Below are 16,490 nucleotides of genomic sequence, written 5' to 3'. Positions count from 1 at the left end.
AATGAGTCTCGGGAGAACACATACCTGGCTAATGAAAACCAGGTCCCCTTTAGGCGTCTGGACCCGATGAGAAATCAAAAATCCAAGAGGGATTCCAATAAGTATTGTCGGTTCCACAGAGACACCGGGCATACAACCGATGAATGTCGACAATTGAAGGACGAGATCGAAGGGTTGATCTCGAGAGGTTACTTCCGACAGTATGTCAAAAACCAGAGTACGGGTCAGACGGCCGCAAGCCAGAGAGTAGCCGCGCCTCCGACGACGCAAAACAATAATTCCCGAGCTCGGGAAGAAGACAGGCCCCCGCCGATAGATGGAGAGGATGTAATAACCATCTCGGGAGGGCCTCACTTCGCAGGAGTGGGCAGGAACGTCCAAAAGAGATATGTTAACGAACTAAAGACTGGGGATGGATCTCCTTATGAACCCGAACCTAGGGCTCCCAAAAGTCAGAGGATTGAGACACAACCAATAACCTTCACCGAGGAAGACGCCTCCCATGTCCAGTTCCCTCACCATGATCCGCTGGTCATTACTCTTCAGCTGGCCAACAGGAGGGTCCACCGAGTTCTCATAGATAATGGGAGCTCAGTCAACATACTTTACAAAGCAACCCTCGAGAAGATGGGACTCTCCCTTCGCGACCTGAAAGCGTGTGCAACTACGTTGTACGGTTTTTCAGGAGAGGGAACCGCCTGCATGGGATCCATCGAGCTCCCCGTGACCTTAGGAGATTATCCAGTCTCGGTAACCAAGATAATGGAGTTCGTGGTAGTAGACTTACCATCTGCCTACAATGTGCTAGTCGGGAGACCCGCCCTGGCCGGGCTGGGGGCAGTTTCATCAGTAAGGCATCTGGCCCTTAAGTTCCCAACCCCTAGCGGAGTCGGGACATTGAAAGGAGACCAGTTAGCAGGGAGGGAGTGCTACAACATCTCCCTGAGAGGAAAGAAACAGACGAGCGCATAAGCACTCGTCATCGTGCAAAACAAAGACGGAACGATCTTAGAGGTTGACGAAGAGATTGATCCAAGGATTGAGGAGAAAGTTGACCTTAAACCTTTAGAGGAGCTCGAAGAAGTTCAACTCGAGGAAGTTGATCCCTCGAAGAAGGTGAAGGTCGGAAAACACCTCCAAGATAAGGCAAAATAGCAATTAATTTGCTTTCTGAAGAAAAACCAGGATGTCTTCGCGTGGTCGCACTCAGACTTGGTGGGGATAAGCCCGAATGTAGCAAGCCACGCACTGAACATAGACAAAAGCTTCCCCCCGAAGCAGCAAAAGCGAAGACAGCTGGACGAAGACAGAAAGAAAGCATTGAAGGAGGAGGTTGACAGGTTAAAGGCAAACGGATTCATTAGGGATGCCTTTTACCCTGACTGGGTAGCCAATCCGGTGTTGGTCCCAAAGCCCAATGGGACGTGGAGAACCTGTATTGACTATTCAGATCTCAACAAAGCTTGCCCAAAAGATTGTTTTCCGCTACCGAGGATTGACCAACTCGTGGATGCCACGGCGGGGCACGGCCTGATGTCGTTCATGGATGCCTATTCTGGATATAACCAGATTCCCATGCATGCCCCCGACCAGGAACATACGAGCTTTATAACAGATAAAGGGCTATACTGCTATAATGTCATGCCATTCGGGCTCAAGAATGCTGGAGCCACATACCAGCGGCTCGTAAACATGATATTTTCATAACAAATAGGGAACAACATGGAGGTTTATGTTGATGACATGCTTGTCAAGTCTCAACTTAACAAGAACCATGTTGATGACCTCGAAGAATGTTTCGGCGTGCTCAGGAAGTATAACATGAAATTAAATCCTCAGAAGTGCACTTTTGGGTTATCTTCAGGAAAGTTTCTGGGCTTTATTGTAAACTCTCATGGAATCGAGGCTAACCCCGACAAGATCAAGGCCCTGATTGACATGCCTTCGCCTCGGAAGCACAAAGATGTCCAAAGCTTGACTGGCAGGATGGCAGCCCTAAGCAGATTCATCTCGAAATCTACGGACCGTGGTCTTCCATTTTTCAACTTATTGAGAGGAGGTAAGAAATTTGAATGGACGGAGGAATGCGAGCTGGCTTTTCAGGAGCTCAAAAAGCACCTTGCAGAACCACCCATCCTGTCGAAACCTGAAACGGGAGAAATACTGTACCTATACCTTTCAACCACCGAACACGCGATAAGCGCTGTGCTCCTTCGAGAAGAAGAGAAGGTGCAAAGACCCGTCTACTACATCAGTAAAAGATTACTGGGGGCAGAGTCAAGATATCCATTGATGGAGAAACTCGCGCTCAGTTTAATTCATTCATCTCGTAAACTCCGCCCCTATTTTCAAGCGCATCCCATCCATGTACTGACTGATCAACCGCTTAGGCAAGTCCTTTCTAAACCAGAAGCTTCAGGTCGACTTCTTAAATGGGCTGTTGAGCTCGGACAGTTCGAGATCACCTACCACCCGAGAACGACCATTAAGGCACAGGCGTTGGCGGACTTCATAGTGGAATGTGCTGGTATAGCCGACGACGAGGTAATAACCACGGCCCATGAGCTGTGGAAACTTTACGTCGACGACTCATCAAATGAAAATGGAGCGGGGGTAGGGGTCATTCTGGTTACCCCCGCAGGGAGTAGATTCCATTCTGCCTTAAGATTTGGCTTTAAAGCATCGAACAATGAGGCCGAGTACGAGGCTCTACTCGCGGGACTTCGTATAGCAAAGGAGCTTAAAGCTAAAGCTATACATTGCTACAGTGACTCCCAACTCGTGGTTAATCAAATCCTAGGAGAATACCAGGCTCGTGGCACAAGAATGGCAGCTTATCTGGAGAAGGCAAAATCCGCATTGGAGTATTTCGAGTTTTATGCAATCGAATAGGTTCCCCGAGAACAGAACTCAAATGCAGATGCCTTAGCTCGACTCGCCACATCCACCGAAAATGAAGAGCTGAATGTTGTACCCATAGAACACCTACCAGCACCGAGCATTAGCGAGCCAGACGAGGAAGATGTGTGTATGATCGAAACAGAGCCGACCTGGATGACCCCGATAGTTGATTATCTCGAAAATTGAGTTCTTCCAAAAGATCGGAACCAGGCTCGAAAGTTGATGTATCAACTTCCCCGTTACACCATTTTGGACGGAAAGCTGTACAGAAGGGGATATTCCATGCGTTACTTAGGTGCGTAACCCCTCCCGAAGCTAAAAAAATCATTGAAGAAATTCATGAAGGGTTTTGCGGAGATCACACCGGGGGGCATAGCCTGTCTAAGAAGATCATACGCCAAGGATACTTCTGGCCAACCATCAAAACGAATTCTTTCGAATACGTGAAAAAATGCGATAAATGCCAGAGATTCGCCACAGTACCTCGAGCACCACCATCCGAACTGACCATGTTGACTTCCCCGTGGCCTTTCGCGGTATGGGGCATCGACCTCATAGGCTCTCTCCTGACTGGTAAGGGCGGAGTAAAATATGCTGTGGTTGCCGTGGATTACTTCACAAAGTGGACGGAGGTTGAACCGTTGGCGACTATAACTTCGAAAAAGATCCTTGATTTCGTGGTAAAAAGCATCGTGTGCCGCTATGGAGTACCAAGGAAGATCGTATCCGACAATGGAACCCAGTTCGATTGCGACTTGTTCACCGACTTTTGTCAAAAGAACGGCATAATAAAGAGTTTTTCGTCAGTGGCCCACCCTCAAGCGAATGGCCAGGTCGAGGCCGTAAACAAAACTCTCAAGAGTTCTCTGAAGAAAAGGTTGGAGGAAGCCAAAGGACGATGGCCCGGAGAATTGCCCCAAGTCCTTTGGGGATACAGGACCACAGCTCGAACCTCTACAGGGCATACCCCGTTCTCTCTAGCATACGGCTGTGAGGCAATGTTTCCCATAGGATATTAAGGGGGCATCATTGGTATATATACCATCAGCTTAAAAAATAAAAAATATATAAAGTATTTGGATATAACCAGATACGCGAGCTTAGGTAGTTCGGATATAACCGAGTTATCAAAAACATGAAGTATCTGGATATAACCAGATACGCGAGCTTAGGTAGTTCGGACATAACCGAGTTATCAAAAATATATAAATTATTTGGATATAACCAGATACGCGAGCTTAGATAGTTCGGACATAACCGAATTATCAAAAATAGGAAACGGTTGGAGTTAACCAAATGTGCAAACTTAACAGGTTTGGAACAAACCAGCCAAAAAACTAATCGACGATAAGTAGGAACCTAAACCTACTTCGAGATAAATCGAGATCGAGGCTGGAGTATCTTAAAGAAAAATAGTTTCGAACTCTTAACCTTGGAGCAAAGACCGAGGATGAGGAAAAGTGGCTAAGCAAAAAAGATATAACCAAATCATTCACATTACATACCATATAAGTACTTTCGGGTTCATGGTTAAACTAGTATCTGACTTTGAAAAATAACGAGGTCGGAAGCGGATAATTTGAACAAACTATGCATGAATGCATTGAGCTTCAAGCCTAAATTCACAATATGTTTGTATGAATAAATAAACATAAATGATTCATCCATGTAAAGTGTGCAAAATATTTCGAGCCAAGAAATGTAAAACATATATAAGTCAATATTTAAAGAAATTGTATCAGCTCCGTGGGCATAAATTAAAATAATTACAAAAATAAGGGGACGCAGCCCCAATAGATGGTTTCCCCGAGATCAGATTTAAGAAAGAGGAGTCTCCTTGGCCTTCTCAGCATCAGCAGCACCGGAATCCTCAGGACGAATAGCATGGCTATCCTCCTGAGCTCCCTCCGAAGCGGCCTCCCGAGCAGCCTCTTCCTTCTCGAGCCGAGCATTCCACCTGTCAAGGAGTGTCGCCTCGTGAGGACCTAAGAAGCTGGTATCCAGATCTTCATTGTTGGCCCACATTCGGTACATGGCCGAGTCAACCGCATGATCTTTCTTCTCTTTGTACTCAGCAAGGAGACGAGCTTTTTCATCCTCCATGATATCAAAGGTGGCAGCCTTTTCCTCTTCAAGCTTCTTATTGGTCTCCTGGAGCTGGGTGATCTCCTTCTTAAGACCTGGGAGCTCGACATTCTCCTTGTTAAGCTCCTCGAGCTTAGCTTTCAGCTTCTCGAGCTCGGTGGCCATGCCTTCACGTTCCTTTGCTCCTGCCTCAAGCTTTGCATTTGCTGCCTTCAGATCATCGCTCGCTTTGAGGTGGAGATCCTTTGCCTCTTGGGCATGAGACTTGCTCGAGTGGATCTCGTTGTTCAACTTATAGTTGAGCTGGGTAGTAAAGGCAAGAAACTGACAAAATGGAAAACAAAGATTGCATACTTACACAATAATGGCGATTGCAGAGAGATCGTTGAATGAAGGAGAGGTTGCAAATAAGAACTCACGGACTCGAACAAACCAGGGTTTCTTTGTTTCTTTGGCTGAGAAAACATGCACGGGATAGAAGCTTTATGGGAAGGTCTCTGGTTTCATTTTTTCTCTCTTCTTGCCTCTGGTGAGCGAAAATAAAAGAGAAGATGATGAGTGGGGTCTCGTATATATAGATGGAAAAAGGGGGATTAATCTGGGGCGTTGAATGAAATCCTTGCTAGATCCAACGGATGGGGATCAATGACAAGATGGCGTTGAAAAGGTGGCAGACGGATGATCGTGGACATGTTTCCAAGGTACTCAAGTACCAAAAATGAGCAATACCCAGCTGACGCGTGTCCATTTTCAAAAGTGTATGACGGTACGGTTCCCGAAGAAAGTAGTTCAAAAGTTTCCTTCTCTTAGGATTCGAACAAATACTTTTGAGGGGGCAAGATGTTATACCCAGATTTCGAGCTATGTTAAATGTAACCTCGAAAGTTGGATTCACAAACGAATGGACTCGTAAGGTTTAGAGTATGCTCCAGGACTGAATATCGAGCCTACAAGACGGAGACGACCTCGAATATGGTGACCTCGAAGTATTCACGATCTCGGAAGGTAGCTCCGGAGATGCATCTATCCTCAGGGATGACCTCGGATCAGGGGTTCCGAGCTCGACGCACAGACGATCTCGAAAGCCGTGTGACCTCGGGAGATGTCATCAGCTCGAAAGCTGACGAGAAACTTGGGAGGCTAAGGCCTTGGAGATATATGATAAAAACCGAGAATATCTATAAGTGTTGACCATAAGAGACGTAATCTTCGTTTATCACTGTAAATCCCCTAAAATCGTGGGATATTATGTGGTTAGTTATACGCCCCCTGGTCTTCAGGGGACGTTTCCTTTTATATATGATTATAGGCATTTAAAGCCATTAATTTTATTTACACAAAAAGAGTAACTACCCAAAATGTGTGGGATAGTATTCTGCAACCTTCTCTATAAATAGAGAGGTCATGCACCATTGTAATTGACCGAAATGCTGAACCTTGAGAGAAAACTCTGAAGAATTCATGCTTAAGAATTTTCAGAGATAATCTTGAGATTAATAATAAAGACTCGTGGACTAGGAAGATTTAACTACTGAACCACGTAAAAATCGTGTTTTGTGTTGTTATATTTTAATTGGTCATCGCTGTTTATTGTTTACGTGCTCTTCTTTTACTGATTGACGAAAAATGGCGTCAACAGTTGTTGACTACAACCATCATTTACAAGGATATCGGCACAGAAATGATAAGTTTAAAATATTATTAATAAAATAATTAATGAAAAAGATTAATAAAATTTATCTAATTATTTAAAAAAAAATTAGTCTAAAAGTTAAATAATAATTACTTTGTAAAATTATTATTATTTCAAATTAAAAATTATGAATAAATAATTAAATAAATAATAATTTATTTTTTTAATTATATGTTAGATATGGTGAGTTTAGGAGCGGGTCACAGCCACAGCTTCGGGATCAGTTTGGGGACCTCACGCTTGGACGATCTTCACAGCAGCCTTATATTCCTTCACCGTCACAGCCACAACTGCTGCCCTCACCGCCACAGTCACAGCCACAGCAAAATGTTGAAGATGAGGATAATTGCAATATTAACCTTAATGATTTTACTTAGTTATTAGTTTATATATTTTGATTAAATTAATATTTTATTTATTTTTAATGACAATAGCGATATTGGCTAGTTTGATAAATATTAAAACTATTCATATTATAATTTTAATGTTAGTTATGTTTAAATTAATTAATTGGTTATTTTGTTAAACTTTATTATGAATTACTTTTAAAAATATTTAAATTTACCAAATATTAATTTATTAAAAATTAATTTTTAAAATATATAATAAAAACTTTATTAACGGCGGACCCCGCGGCTAATAATGTCGGCTCTAACATTGTTAGTAGCGGCGGGATCCGCCGCTATTTTCCACCGGTAATAATATGTTATTAGCAGTGGGTGTGTCAGTCCACCTCTAATAACCCTTATTAGCAACCAACAATTGGTGGCTTGTCATTAGTGGCGGATCCAACACTTATTAGCGGCGGACCATCCTGCCGCTAATAACCTTATTTCTTGTTGTGTTGGGTTGCCAAAAATAATTTATTGTTTTGTTGTTGTTTTTTTAGCTTATGTTGGGTTGATGCAATGTATTGATTGTATTGTTGTGGGATTAATATTTAGTTGATTTTAAGTTATTTTTTTAACACTATATTGTTTAGGTTTATGTTTATGTATAGTTGTCTAATATCATTTTGTTTTGTGTTGTTTAGGTTTTCTGTATAGTTGTTTTCATATTGCTTTGAGTTGTTTAAGTTTAAATATAGTTGTTATGTTGATGTCTAATTTATGTTTAATTATTTTTTGATATATTTTGAATTTTTTTTTATAAAAAATGTGTTAGTATGTAATGGGTTGACTTCTAGTTATTCATTGTTGTTTTTTAGTTATTTTTTTAATGCAGTGAGTTCATGTCTAGTTGTTGTCCAATTGTTATTTTTCTAGTTGTTTTTTCGATATTGTATTGCAATGTGATACTTTTTAAAAATGTAATGGATTGCACTGTGTTGTCGTGAGGTTGTTGTTTAGATTTTATGTATAGTTTTTTTCATGTTGGTTTGTAGGTGTTTAAATTTATTTATAGTTGTTCTGTTGTTGTGTTAATGTCTATTTGTTTTTTAGTTGTTTGGATATATATTTTGATTTTTTTTTTTAAAAAAACATGTTAGTATGCACTGAGTTAATGTTTAGTTGTTATTTTATTGTTGATTTTTAGTTGTTTCATTAATACTGTATTTTTGTAAATATAAAACTTTAAAAAACCTATTTTTAAAAACTTAAGGTAGTATTTTTTAAAAATAAAGTTCGTTAAAAAAGTAAAAGAAATACAAAAAAAATTATAATTTTTAAAAGACATCTATTAATAACTTAATGCAGTGTGGGACAAATAAACTGTCAAAATTTTTAGATTTGTGTAAGAAAAAATATTTAATTAATGAAGTAAAGGAGCGTGAGACATTCCCCTCCGTACGAGGCGGGATGTAATCGGTGTCCTCAAATGAGATTATTGTTTTATTATATATTCACCGTAAATGCCCTTTGATCTTCTAGGTAAATACTAGAAATAATCAGGTGCTTCTTCTTCTTTTCTTTTTTCTCTTTCAGTAGTTTTGATTATTTTTATTACCTAGCTATGGGAGTAGACATAGATCCCGATCGCGATATCATTTCATCTGAGCTTTTCGAATATTCACCCTCAGTGTAGCCGTCGTCCTTTCGAGTTTTATCCCTTGTCAAACACTCCTTCAAATCACTCGCTAAGCTACTCATGGTTGGCCTATTAGTGGATGGTATTGAGACACAAGCCATTGAGATTTCAATAACTCTCCAGACGGTATTCATATCAAAATTATCTCCTTCCAACTTTGGGTCAATAATACTTTTGATATCACCATTACCAAGCATCGAACTAACCCAATGAATTATGTGGGGAATGTTTTGATCTCGACTCCTATCTAACACAGCTCGACCTGTGATTAACTCCAACAAAACAACACCGAAGCTATAAACATCGCTTTTTTCATTCAACCAGTTTGATTCGTAGTACCTAAAAAGTGAACATCGAAATCTATTAAATATAATCATCACTTTAACTATTAGAAAGTTGAATATGTAAAAATTGAGAAAATAAATACTAGGACTTACTCAGGGTCAAGATAACCAGGAGTGCCGGCAATACTTGCTGACATGCCAGGAGCGGTGCTAGTTTCACTTTCGAAAGGAAAAATCTTGGATAGACCAAAATCACCTAATTTGGCTTCAAACTTTTCGTTCAACAATATGTTAGTCGACTTAATATCTCGATGAACTATGGGTGGTTTACACCCGTTGTGTAGGTACTCCAAACCTACATTAATATTTTAACAACAAATATATAAGCATACACAAAGTAGCAAGTAGTACGTACTAAGACACAACGATTGAAATTTTTGGAGAAAACTACTGAGAAAAATTATTATATTACTGTACTTAGTTATACCTTGAGCTGCGTCTCTTGCTATTCGAAGTCTTTCTTCCCAAGTCAAGACTTTTTTATTTTTACCTACAATATTTCCATTAACCATGCAAGTTATAATTAATATAATAAATTCAACATCCATGCTACGATAAAAAAGCGTACACTTACAAACTACGTACGTAGATTTGAATAATCAATCAAACGAACAAACCTGAAAGATGTGATCGTAAGTTTCCCATAGCCATGTACTCGTAGATGAGGCCAACGTTGGATCCCTCATTGCAATATCCAACGAGTGTAGTCAAATTTTTGTGATGAACTCTCATAAGTAGCTTGAGCTGTAATTTTTTATTTTTTTAATTAGCATGCATCGAAAGTCACATATGATATCTCTGTTTAAAATAGCTAATCATATCTCTGTATATACCGAGTTATAGTAGTATTTGACTTGCCTCTGTGTGAAATTGTTGATGTCCTCGAATGGATAGTTTAGAAAGCATCTTAACCGCTACATTATTGCCATTTAAGAAGCCAAGGTAAACCTTTCCAAATCCACCTTCACCTATTACCCTCTCAAAGTTGTTGGTTATGCCTTCGATCTCAGAGAATGTAAATTGCTGTTTTTTTGTGGAAAACATTTCATCGACTTCATTGAATTCGTTGTTTACGTCATCATCTTTCAAAGATATACATAATCAAATATGTGACTTGATGAGAAAACATAGAAAATTGACAATTATATATATATATATAAATTAATATTCTGTACTCTGTACTCTACACCTAGGATTCTAACCTTTCGTTTCCAATTTTTTTTGTTTTCTTCTCCTTTTAACTATCCACAAGACCAGTACTACTGTAGTTGAGATGATGAAAAGTACTCCAGCAAGTGCTGCAACCAGTGGGATAACAAAATTTTTCTTTCTTTCCACATGATTCCGAAGAGCACTGAGTACTCCGAGTTGGATCAACCCTGTTATAAAAAGAAATAGCTCATATAGGACAACAAAGGCACGAGAGAGCTTACCAATAATCAAAGAAAGAAAGCAAACCTTAATAATAAACCATTCTGTGATCTTTTAAGAAGTGCATCCGGAATTGGACCTGTGAAGTCGTTTCCCTGTAGGTATCTGAGAAGAGACAGAGCAATATGAGTAGCTGTTTATCTCTTATTTATATGTAATGATACAAATTTGGAAACCTGAAATAACTCACAGCTCTTTTAAAGATGAAAGTTGAGCTAAAAATTCCGGAATTGAACCATTTAAGTTGTTGTTTGATAAATCCCTGAAATTAGTGAATGTTAACTTTTAATAATTAAGCATATATATATGTCTAGTGTTGGAAGTATAATAATAAAGCAAAGAATAATATGATCGAGAATATATAATTGGGATCTGATCAAAAATGACATTAAAACTAATGATTGAGAAATCATCAAAAAGATAGATGCTTACAAATGATTTAGCATTGTCAGACTGGCAATAGAAGGCGCAATTGTCCCATTTAATCCACTTGAGGGCAATTTCCTAGATTAGATATGTAGTGTAATTAGTTAGTAGTGCACCTACTTATAATGAACGTTTCTAAGTACAATATGCATCAACTGTACTTATATACATGTAATATATCAATTGAAAGACGTACAAAGAAACGATTCTAGGCTGTTCATTGTCACTGGAACTGCAATTAAGACCATCCCACATGTAAGTTTCAGGGGCACAAGGATCTCCCTGCCAGCTAACTCTTTCTAGTTTGTACACCGATTTGACATCCCCGATAGCTTTCACTAGTATTGACACACATAATATTTATAAAATAAGAGACAACCAAAGAAGGGAGTCAAGTCATTATTAAAAGTGTGTTAGGAAATAATTAACAGTTTAATTAATTAGTAGAAGATATAATATAAATTAAATTTGTTTACCATCATTTTGATTTGTTTCTTGTCCCAAGAGCTTTATAGGCACATACATTTCCAAAGCATTTATAAGGGGTGGTAGAGTCGAAGTGTCGGTACTGTTAAGCCATACATTAAGATTTCCTTGATCGTCTGTTTTACTGGCTTGTTGGTTGTTAATTGTGGTAGATTTTAGGAACTCAAGAGTAAATGGTTCGGACCACAAATCCCCATTGATGTAGATATTGAACTTTCTAGATTGATTTCCTCCGAGCTTTTTTAGCTCCGCGAAGTGCATGTAGAACAAACAGCTGGTGGACTTTGTTATGTTATTAGCCCAATATAAATTAATATTGTTACCTCCACTTTCTGTATATGCATTGCTCATCACAGTGAACGGTAGTTCGTAGTCGTCTTTTGTAATGGAATCTTCATTGCTATTGGATATAATTAAATTTGGTTTCCAATTTTCTGCAACGAGTGGTGACCACAAGCGATCATATTCATCATCTTTGTACCTATATATATATATATATATATATATATATATAATTCACAAAAGAAAACTTCCATTAATTTTTATCCAAACCACCCAATCAAAAGAAAATTAACCAGTTACTCTACAGAATAAGAGCATGAATAAGGGGAGAGAATCACCTCATTGTTTGATTGGTTTCTGATGAAAAGTCGAAACGATCAAATAGTCGCAGTGATGATCCGATAGTTTCATCACTTAGATAAATATGACTATCCATAGGCCTCAACTCCAATACTGATATGAATGGAATTCCTTTGTCTATGTTTACAAGACAAACATGTACGTAATCTTGAGAAGGGATATGTATGATTTCCATGGTTGTTATACCTGAGTCACTATCAATTTTTACTGTGTCCCAGAGGTCAACTCCAAGATGCAAATCAAAAACAGGGATTTCGCCTTTGTTATCATAGTTTCCATACATGAACCTTGCTCTGATCAAATATCTGGTACCATCTTCTTTTGAGGGTTCCAGAGTATAACAGTTTCTTCTTCCTTGAGGAAAGCTTCGAACATTATGAAATTGCCTGTCAACGTTTGGAACTTTGTAAGATGCTAATATTTCCCTGTTTTCACCAGCTTCTGTGAAGTTTGCGTCTGAATTGTAAACGAAACCATTTTCTGTATCTATGTAGCGGGGGACGTCTATCCCACAATCTATACTGATGAATCCTGAGAAATATTAATTAAGGTAACATTATATATATGTGTGTATATTATGTATACATCTGTACTTATAATTTTTGCTATAAGAAAAAAACTGTAGTAGATCGAACTACTGGTATTGAAAACTAAGTCAGATAATTATTTTACCTATTTGATCATGAGATTGAACCAGAATTGGATAAAAAACCAAAGCGCATTGCAGGATTGCAACGAGAAATTGCTTGTAGAAGAACATATGTACACTCTTTTTCGTATTGCAAATGTACATCATGTTCTTGCTCTTAGCCTTTTACATAGAGACAACTACTTCTTTAGTCTGTCGGTGATAAGCACAGAAAAAAAAAAAAAGATACAAAACAAAAAAATATCATCAAATTAAGTTCTTGAGGTACGTACACTGGAGACACGCACGGACTTCAGTAGATGATTGAAAAAGAAGGAAGAGACAATTTTTTTCCCTTTTTTTTGTGTGGGGGGAGATTACTTTTATAAATAAATCTTAAGTTTTGAGAAAATAAATAAATTAACTTTGATGAAATAAAAGAAGAAAATATTTAAATATAATAAAATAAAATAGATCTACATAAGTATCGCATAAAAGACGATAATAAAGTAAGAATTATATATTTACGAAATTGTGGGAAGGCTAGGGAAAAAAAAACACATCTCTTCAATATAAAAGTTTGTGGATAAGGGAATTTCTGATTGTGACGGTTTTTTGATAACTCCATAGCATAGACAAGTGGCTCTTAACACAAGTTTATCCTCACCCAACTTTTACATATGTGACGTTGAAGCAGTGAGAATTGGGCGGCTGCTAAATGAGAGCCATATAATCACTTGTTGGCCTTTCCCGTGGACAACTCGTCTAGAATATTTTGGCCAGATATTGGTCTCAAATTCAACCACTGTGTAATATAAGAAAAGTGCCAAGGAAGCTCTTCTGTGCACTCTTTTTACAATTTCTTGGCCAGGTATTCGTCTTCACATAATATGAAATGTGAATATCATTCACTTATTTTATGTTTTGAAAATATTTATAAATGTGTCAATTTATTTTATTTAAGAGGGTATACTATAAAGTGTATTAGCATAATTCATAATATAATTATCAACCATCACGGACTGCTTCTTGTGACAAATTCAAATGGAACATAAACACAATCGATGAACTTTAAAAAAAATTAATAACAACTTAGTATACTTTAGTGTTCCCAATATTTACTAAGCAGTCTACTTAGTATACTTACTAATTTGGTGTTTGCGATATTTTTATGGATATCATATGAGTTTATTATACATTTTTTTTTCATCGAAGCCTATCGAGGCAAGGCAAAATCACAATATATCTAATCTATTAAGGCCTATCGAGGTTGGTGCTAAAACAACCATTTATTCTATCGAGGCATATCGATGCCTATCGAGGCAGCTGCTAGAATCAACCATATGTCTTTTATCATCGAGGTCTATCAAGGTAGGGGCTAAACCATCCATATGTCTAATATCATCGAGGTCTATCGAGGCAGATGCTAAATCGAAGCACCCTAAAACGAAATATCTAATAGCATCGAGTCCTATTGAGACCTATCGAGGTCAATCGAGGCACATTCAAAAACAGACCTAACAAATACTATCGAGGTCTATTGGGGTGGGTCAAATTTTTTGAAAAAAAAACCTAGATTTCTTAGTTACCCAGCCTCGATCTATCCTATGAACAAAATATCAACAAAAAACCGGACATTGCAGATTAAAAAGAAAACCCTCACATTCGCGTACTTGGGAGTTGTTTCGCCTACTTCGGAGTTGTTTGGTTGCCTTTGGGTGCTTCCAGTCTGATGTTCAAGTGCTGGCCGAAGACCTTCTCCGACAATGCTTCTCTTCTCCGATTTCGTTGGGTTGCGACGGATTCAAATATGGGTTTTGAGAGTTTTTTTGGTTCGGGACCGAAAGTGAGAGGGAATATAGAGAGACCGAAAGAGAAAATAGAAAGTCGGAACAAATGACAGGGGTATTTTGGGTACTAAGGTAAATAGTAGGACCAAAATGAGACTCGTATATGTGATAGGGTATTTTTTTAAATACAATCACCTCATATGCATTAATAGTCAAATTTCCCATAACAAATTCTATAGAAATTGAGGTAAAATGAAAATTTTAATTGTTTTTATTATTCTAAATTCAAAATCCCAGCTAAAAAAAAAATTCAAAAAAACTCGAAGCACAAAATTCTTAGGGGAGAAAGTAAAGTCACTTTTATGTCAAGTTGATAACCATCAAACTCCATCTTTGCAATCAAGGCCCTTTACCGGTACGTATGTGACATCGCCTATCGCCACTTGACTATCAATTCCACTTGCTTCTTTGAAATTTCTTCGTTAGTTTTTTCAATAAACCACATTAAATACATTCTTTTTTCTTTTGAAAGTAGGTCTTATACTTTTTTTTTTTATGTGTTTTTTTTTCATTATTTATTTGGACTCTGTGTTTTGATAAATTACTTTTTGGACTTTATGTTTTATAAAATAGTTAAAATAGAACTCTAAACCTGATTTTGGTCAAAGTTTTCTCAACTGAAATCACAAATAATTCACCAAACTAATAATTCAAAACAAAAATAAAACCATTCTGCTTAAAACTGTGTTGTTATATTCAATTTTTTTCTTCGTCAAAATTTAATTTAAGAGTCTATTTGAACCATTTTACAAAATATAAGGTCCAAAAATAATTTTTTTAAAATACAAAATCTAAAGAGATAATCAGAAAAACACAATATTCAAAAAGATATAAACCCGTGAAAGTATTTAAGATGATATTGACTATTTGAAAATAAAAATATTCGAGATACCTGCCAAAATAAAAACATTTACATTTCTTGCCAAATAAATGTATTAATTGATGTCTAAACTAATTCCTAGTGATATCCTTTTCAGTTTAAATAGTGATATTCCCACAGTTAATAGCTCATAGTATTTTTTTTATATAGTATTTTATTTCTGCTGGCCAAATATTTACCGATTAAGATATACTTATTATTTGAAAATATATTTAAATTTAAAGTAATAGTTACAAAAGGAGCAAAATCTATCACATATTTATTTCTTCCTAAATTACTTCCAATAATTTTTAAAATTTTAATTTTTTTAAGAGACTAATTGATTGTATGTAGTTTGATAGCTCATTGCTACTGCTCAATTAATTATAATAATAAATGATGAGCGAGTAAAATTTTCAGGTAAATATCATTTTCATACTTTTAATTATAGACGTGATAGCTAGGCATATGTACAAAGTATGCCAGGAAATCTGAAACCTACTAAAAGATGCTTATTCAAAAAGTTTAAGGTTGATGAAATTGTTTGGTAAATACAGCTTATAGTTAAATAATTTATTCAGATGTTAAAATTTCATGCGGACACGATTGAACTTTAGATTTGAGGAAATTATATTATTATCTTATATATATTTACACTACTATTATATAGATTATTTAAAATAAAAATATTACAAAATATAAGTATATATATAAATTTTGATTAAAAATTAAATTATTCTACATATTTAATATTTAATTATTTTATAACACTTTTATAGTTAATTTATATTTATCAACTTGCAGATATATATTTCTTATAGTCATTACTTGCCTTTGATTTCTACGACTTAGGGTGTCGGCTACCACATTCGCCTTCCCCAGATGATATAGTATTCACTACAACAAAATGTCCATTTTGGGTCAGGTAAACGCGTCAGTCAACGCGTTGACTGACGTCATTGACCAAGATTGAGCATTTGTGTCAGTTGGACACTACCACAAATGCAAGGAAATTTGCATCAATACTAACATTGATGTCGTTAATGAGGAAAATTTTCGTTAGTGGCAATATGGCGCTATTAACGGGGACATTAGCGTCAGTGGGGCACTGACGTTA

General features: G+C 37.1%; 1 protein-coding gene across 1 annotated transcript; it reads right to left on the bottom strand.

Moving 5' to 3' along the window:
• Window positions 1-8,488: 8,488 nt before the first annotated feature.
• Window positions 8,489-13,042, bottom strand: LOC133794950 (putative leucine-rich repeat receptor-like serine/threonine-protein kinase At2g19230). Its single transcript, XM_062232389.1, has 13 exons — window positions 12,709-13,042; window positions 12,015-12,567; window positions 11,385-11,875; window positions 11,105-11,246; window positions 10,915-10,986; window positions 10,673-10,744; window positions 10,510-10,587; window positions 10,294-10,430; window positions 9,910-10,133; window positions 9,669-9,795; window positions 9,479-9,541; window positions 9,145-9,346; window positions 8,489-9,046 (listed from the first exon to the last, which is right to left on the bottom strand). Exons 1-13 carry the CDS (start codon window positions 12,830-12,832, stop codon window positions 8,623-8,625), a joined length of 2,709 nt encoding a protein of 902 aa, XP_062088373.1. The 5' UTR covers window positions 12,833-13,042; the 3' UTR covers window positions 8,489-8,622.
• Window positions 13,043-16,490: the final 3,448 nt, after the last annotated feature.

The sequence above is a fragment of the Humulus lupulus genome, chromosome 8 (assembly GCF_963169125.1).
Source record: "Humulus lupulus chromosome 8, drHumLupu1.1, whole genome shotgun sequence".
Taxonomy (NCBI): domain Eukaryota; kingdom Viridiplantae; phylum Streptophyta; class Magnoliopsida; order Rosales; family Cannabaceae; genus Humulus; species Humulus lupulus.
This window is presented reverse-complemented; position numbering and strand designations above follow the sequence as displayed.